The sequence below is a fragment of a genome, unplaced genomic scaffold (genome assembly GCF_019419815.1).
Source record: "Pyrus x bretschneideri cultivar Hongxiangsu unplaced genomic scaffold, Pyrus_bretschneideri_v1 Contig4, whole genome shotgun sequence".
In the NCBI taxonomy this organism is placed as follows: Eukaryota; Viridiplantae; Streptophyta; class Magnoliopsida; order Rosales; family Rosaceae; genus Pyrus; species Pyrus x bretschneideri.
The window spans coordinates 7,580,155-7,586,775 of NW_025999723.1; the positions used below are offsets into that span (position 1 = coordinate 7,580,155).

Below are 6,621 nucleotides of genomic sequence, written 5' to 3' on the forward strand. Positions count from 1 at the left end.
AAAAAAAAAAAAAAAAAAACTCAAACCCAGAAACCCATTCCCCCCGACCCCCACCTCGCTTTCATCCATTCTCTTCACCTCCCCTCCCATCCAAAAACCCACCTCATCCCATCCCACCCCATCCCCACCTCTGCCATCGTACTTCTAAAGGGTCCGCTCCGCTGCCCTCACTTCCCGCCATCTTCTTCCTCTGTTCCAATCGCTGCAAACCCTAATTTCAATTCTCCAATTTCCCCATATTTCTCCACTTTATCCCTAATTCGTTTCCCAAATGTAGTGCCTCTCGTTCTCCAAATCTACGAGATTCGAAAGAGAGCCAAGCTCAAAGCCGCCGTGTCCGAGCTCGAGCGACCGTGGGAGGTTGTCGAGAAAGCTTTGAACTTGTTCTCTGTCAGCGCCGACAAACAAGTCAAGGTCTTGGCAGATAGGTTTCAGAAGCCTGGAGCTTGAAGATGGAGGATTTGGAGAAGCTGAGGAATTGGGTGATGGGTTTAAGGGTAAGGGGAAATTGGGAAGTGGGTCATTCGATTTAAAGGAATTAAATGGGGAGGGTTTGAATCTGAAACATGCTCTAGAATCGTTGAGTGTGAATGGCGAAGAAGTACAATGAAGAGGTGGGGTTGGGGTGGGTTTTTGGATGGGAGGGGAGGTGAAGAGAGTGGAGGAGAGGTAGGTGGGTTGGGGGAATGAGTTTTTGGGTTTCGTTTTTTTTTTTTTAATATGGTAAATTATTATAATATTTTAAATGTATAAAAAATTATTTTTTTGCCACGTGGTATAAATTTGGCAGCCACGTCAGTTCTTAACGGACCACTAGATGGAAAATATAACGGATGTATTATATTGAAATAAAATAGTATGTGATGTATGAAAGTGAAATGTTTTGAAGATGTTGTACGAGGTTACCCTAAATCCGAGGTGGTAAAGTGTAATTTACCCTTTTTTTTTAATTAACAACAGATCACATGATTTACAAATATGATATAAAAAATTAGTCTATATAGCATTACTCATACAAGTATTATCCCTAGAAAATAAAACCAAACAAATAAGGGGTTTTTTTATTAGTACCCCACATATTATTGAATACACCCCACATAAATCTCTAATAATTAATGAAACCCTCTTTGTCAACTAAAAGAGGGTGAAAAGACTACTTAGTCTTCTATCACACAAAAAAAATGGTGGGCCGTAATGTAATTTCACAAATCCAAATTTTACTGTTTTTTATTGAAGCCTCACCTACAGGTGATGTTAAAATACCTACAATATTAAAAAAATAAAAAAACCAAAAACAAAAACCTTCCACTCCCCCACGTTCTCTCTCTCTCTCTCTCTCTCTCTCTCTCTCTCTCTCCCCCCCCCCCCCCCCACTCTCTCCTTCTCATTTTCTAAAAAAATGTGTTCATACACACAAAGTGTGTAGGCAAATGCTAGTATATATTATTAATCACTCATGTATCTTAACATGAAATGACTATTTAGCCCCAAAAATTTAAAAGAAATTGAATACACAAATTATTTACTAATATGAACCCTAACTCTAAATTGGTTGTCATAAACCCGAACCCTAAAACCCCTAATTGACAAAAACCCCCAAATTGATAGAAACCTAAACCCTAAAAATAAGAAAATGTTACGAATTCGTAACCAAATGTACTTCATTATGGATTTTTGTAAGAACTACAACATTTTTTTGTTGTCAAAATCTATAACTACTCCAAAACAAATTTTCAATTTCTTAAAAAAAAAAAAATTGAATAAATCCATTATAATATAAACAATTTTTTCTCTAAATGGTAATCTTGGCGGTCAGCACTACTTTCTTTTAAGTTTTGCACAGTAAAATGAATTGAACCCATTATAATTTTGAAAAAAAAAAAAAATTCACCCATGTCCATCATTCTTTTTTGGGTTGAAATTTTGTGAGATTGACTCTAGAGGAGTAACAGAGAAGGATACAAATTCTGGATTTGTGCCCTACAATAAACCAACAATCTAATGTCATGTAGTCGACCTCATAATTAGCATTTACATGTTTAGCGAGAGTCTTGAAATTTGGAAGTGTGATAAGAATGAACAATGAGATAATGTTGAATGTATATGAAAAATGTGGAGTGTATGTAGAAAGTTTGGGGTGTGAGGGTAGTATAGGAAAGTATGTGGGGGTGTACTAAGATAAATTTTGATTGAAAAAATAGATGTGTGGTGTATTCAACAATATGTGGGAGGTTAATAAAACAACCAACAAATAAACAAAAATTCAACACCCCATTCCAAGTGTAACTGTTCTCTTCCTTCACAGCTAACACGTCCCCATCTCTTTCTATTTAGCCTTTGAGACCTCCCTCAAAGCCTCACAACCAGTTCTCATCTTTCTTCCTCTCTGCTTCCTTTCTTCTCTCTGACAAAGTTCACAGAATTTTTCTGGTGGTTTGATTTTATTGTTCCAAATTCGGTTGCTGCAATTGGGTTTTTTGTTTCAAAGATTCTGAGCTGAGCTAATGCTAAACCAATAGCTAAACCAGAGCAAAGAATTACACACGAACATGTTGGATCTTAACATTAATTTCATCGACATAACTAATACAAAATCTATGGAGGTAGAAGATTCCGGGACCTCCAACTCCTCCGTCGTCAATGCCGACGAAGCTCCGACTCCAGGCAATGCCGGAGACGAAGACTCCACCAACAATACCACTTCCTCTTTCATGTTTGATATCCTGAGGAGAGAGAAAGACGGTCTCTTCATTTCTGGGGACGGAGACCAGACTCAGTCTCTGCAGTTCGTGACGAGGCCGCTTTTTCCGGTGGCCGGATATGGCGGAGGAGGCAAGGAGGGGGCAGACTGTGGGTTGGGATTATCATCATCGTCCTTATCAACGGCAAGGACTCACTGGCTGAACCTGTCGTTTGCCGAGTCTGGAAGCCAGACTCAGGCGGAGCTTAGAGTTGTGCAGCAGAAAAAACAGCCGCCCCGGAAAAGCCGTCGCGGGCCGAGATCCCGGAGCTCTCAGTACCGCGGCGTCACGTTTTACCGGAGGACAGGGCGGTGGGAGTCGCATATATGGTGATTATCATCATCGTTAATCATCTTTATTGTGTTTCATTAAGCAAATAATTTTGTTCAATCATTTGTTTTTGCTTTTTATTTCTTTTTCCGTTGTGCAGGGATTGTGGGAAACAGGTTTATTTAGGTGAGCAGTTGATCATATAATTGTTTTTAAGAAATGGATTCATCCGTTTTGAAGGATTGGATCTAAACTAAATTGGGTTTTGAATTTTTTTTTTTTTTTTTTTTTTTTTTTTTGCAGGTGGATTTGACACTGCTCATTCTGCAGCTAGGTAATGATTTTTATTTTCGTTTTTGTGATGAACACAATTTGGTGAGCGATATTATAGTTTAAACTAATCTAAATTGCGGACGATCGATTAGCTCACTCGGGTTTAATGATTTCAGAGCATACGATCGAGCTGCAATCAAATTTCGCGGAATTGATGCCGATATCAATTTTAATGTAGGAGATTATGAGGAAGATATGAAACTGGTATAGAATGTGACTGTTTTAATAATTAGAGAGTTTTAATAATTAGAGAGTTTGGATTAACTTCAGATTTACTTACTAATTGCAGTATTTGTTGGTCGAATCTTTCTAATTATAGTATGATTGATTAATTTTTGCAGTTGGGGCATCTGAATAAAGAAGAATTCGTGCACGTGCTTCGTCGCCAAACCACAGGAGCCTCACGTGGGAACTCGAAATACAGAGGTGTAGCTGCAGCTCGTCTGCCTGAATGTGGTGCCAAATGGGAAGATCGAATGGGACAAGTTCCTCGGAAAAAGTGAGAACGTCCTCCCTTTAACTGAAGCTATTTTTCAGCTGAATTTAAGGATATATACATATATGTATATATATACAAACACTATATCTAACGTGTATTTTCTGTTGCTGGATACCAGGGTCTTTGAAAAGGAGGCCATCAAATGCAGGACCGGAAGAGAGGCAGTTACAAACTTTGACCCTAATATCTACGAAGGGGAGACGGTTTTAAATGCTAGCGTTGAAGGTACGCTGCGAAACGAGGAAAATATTAGCATCAGTTGTGCATGGACAAGAGCATGAGTTGGTTCTGAGTCCTGACCTACAAATAGTCGGTCAGAATTCACTTACGCACATCTGCGCATCTGAGTCTAGCACTCCTTGTGAAACCGACAACGGTTTTCTTGATTTCTATTGTCTTACGTACAATATGGAATAAAAGAAATAAAATAAAAAAGTAAAAAGTCCATGGCTACTTCATGAACTGATACAATGAATTTGGTCTTGGTGTAAATGCAGGCAGTGGTCACAACCTTGATTTGAGCCTAGGGATTTCTCAACCTTGTTCTACTGGTCAAAAGAGGATTGGAAAATTAGGGGATTTTCAATTTCCTAAAGAGAGGCTAATGGTGTGTCCTGATTTTAGTAATTTTCATGTTTTTGTCCCTTATTTGTTTCTTCTCATCTATATTTCTGAATGAATGGGGCTTTCGTCAGTCAGTTCTTGGTGGCTGTTTAGTGATATGTAGTGCCAACTTGTGCAGGTTAATGGGTTTTCTTCTGCAGCTATGGGACAACTCCCTCATGTTCTAACCAAGTGTCCTGCCCTATATCCAGGCTTCGTACAAAGACATGGGGTAATACTTCTCATATCTATCATATATTGTTAATTTTTTGTTTTGAACATAGATGGACTTTTGATTCTTGTCTTTGGCAGTTTATAAAGTAATACGAATGCATGAAATTTTAGAGTACACTAATGTTTGAAACTTCTGAATGTAACTGTTGGATGAGCCACTTAAATGCATATATGAATACCATAGTTATCTTCAAACTTTTCATATAACTTCTTACTTCATCTTTGTCGTCACACTTAAACTTTTCTCCTATTTAGGTCTCATTTAATTAGTGGGTCGGACAAGATTGGAACTAGGTCCAGTCTCGTCCTATTGAGTCTCACCCTAGAGATGGAGAACAATTTACATGGCACAGATACACCGTTACGTGACATCCCATGCCAATAAAACAAAAACATTTAAGCAAAAACTTATATATGTCTTTATGAATATTTCATCAACACCGTGCCATGCAAAATCTTCTGCTAGAGATGAGACTTTAATTTTTTTTCTCCTAGCATATTTAACACGTGAGATTAATACCGACCTAGTGAGTCTAATCCTTTTCTTTATTAAGACCACCAAACATGGGAGAGGACACTAGTCCATTTTATGACTCACATTTTTTGAGCCCCCTCACCAACTTGAAAGTGAGTGAAGAAAAATGATAGATAATCTTGTTTTCATTTCCTTTGCATCAATTTATAAAAAGTGAAACCCAAAAACTGAAAACGAAATAGTTACCATGCTTGTGAAGTGATCAAGATCAGCCATTTTATTTTGCAAAATACGTTTCAAATTAGTCTATAGGCTAATTAACCTAAGCCTTTTCTTACAGGAAATAACTTCAGATCATAACAGATTGCAACCAATTTCTTCGCCGAGATACACAAATGGGGCATGTCAAGTTTATGGAAACAGCAACAATGTCAACCCAATGCAAGTGTTTTCTATTGCAGCATCATCAGGATTCCCATCTTCTACAGCTACTACACCTCCTCCGCCTACTTCCCTTCCTCCGAACCTCCAAGACAGCAACACTTCTGCCTACAATCTCGGCTGCCTTCCTTTCCCGGCCACATCCAACATTTACTAGTGCTTTTGAAAGGCTGGCTAGGTCATGAGCATATGTACTAGTTTGTAATGTGCAGAGATGTTTTTTTTCGTTTCGAATGTGTTTCATATTATCAAACATACAGTGCTATATATGACCTAACATTGTCCTTGTAACTGTTATATGTGAGCTTCAGTTGTAAGTAAATGGTTATAATCTTTCTAGTGGCAAAATGCATGAGGAAAAGAAACTTGTATGTTACCATAAGTTTCCCAAGTTTGATTTTCACATTGGCACGAGGAAGTATATAGCAATTCGCTCGTATTAACACATAATTTATTTATTAATACCTTGGTCTTAAAAATCACTAGGCTGTAGGCAACGGGGAAGATGGTTGTAGAGGAGGTGAGGATAAAACATGGAAGAGAGAGATGAGGCTATTCTGAACCCCAAGTCACTTTTTTTCATAAAATTAAAAAAATTAAGAAAAAAGAAACTTACCAAATAGCCTAGTCCCCCTAAGCTCCGTCTAGGTGGCCCGCCTAGCACCTAGCACCTAATGGCTAGTGCCTTGGGCCTAGTTGAGGCGGACGTTTATCACCTAGTGCCTAGTCGATTTTTGTAACATTGATTAATAAAGAAACTAAGAGATAGTTTTTCTATCAATGTTCCTCTTTCATTAAATGAATTATAATTACATAGAAGTATAGTATAATAGCAAGGGTTATGTACAATACAATCTCTAACAACCTTATCTAAACCAATTAAGTTGTGCTACAAAGGTTAACAAAATATTAATTGTAACAGGTTTTGCCACAATGCTGAATGCTTCCTGATAACCTAAACCTTCTTTTTGGTGAAATCCTTTATTAACAAGCCTTGCTTTGTATATATCAACCGTCCCATTAGC

At 37.9% G+C, this 6,621-nt stretch overlaps 1 protein-coding gene across 1 annotated transcript; it reads left to right on the forward strand.

The window, feature by feature from the left end:
• The first annotated feature begins 2,284 nt into the window (after positions 1 to 2,284).
• LOC103926659 (ethylene-responsive transcription factor RAP2-7-like) lies at positions 2,285 to 5,941 on the forward strand. Its single transcript, XM_018642381.2, has 9 exons — positions 2,285 to 3,070; positions 3,172 to 3,197; positions 3,315 to 3,345; positions 3,461 to 3,548; positions 3,686 to 3,843; positions 3,962 to 4,068; positions 4,341 to 4,450; positions 4,586 to 4,678; positions 5,496 to 5,941. Exons 1-9 carry the CDS (start codon positions 2,550 to 2,552, stop codon positions 5,751 to 5,753), a joined length of 1,392 nt encoding a protein of 463 aa, XP_018497897.2. The 5' UTR covers positions 2,285 to 2,549; the 3' UTR covers positions 5,754 to 5,941.
• Positions 5,942 to 6,621: the final 680 nt, after the last annotated feature.

What these genes read in the sequence shown, in the direction of transcription:
- LOC103926659 (XM_018642381.2), top strand. Translation starts at nt 2,550, where the DNA reads ATGTTGGATCTTAACATTAATTTCATCGACATAACTAATACAAAATCT. An exon ending in ACTGCTCATTCTGCAGCTAG is followed by an intron (nt 3,346 to 3,460) that starts GTAATGATTTTT and finishes TAATGATTTCAG; the next exon opens with AGCATACGATCGAGCTGCAA. An exon ending in TTTAAATGCTAGCGTTGAAG is followed by an intron (nt 4,069 to 4,340) that starts GTACGCTGCGAA and finishes GTGTAAATGCAG; the next exon opens with GCAGTGGTCACAACCTTGAT.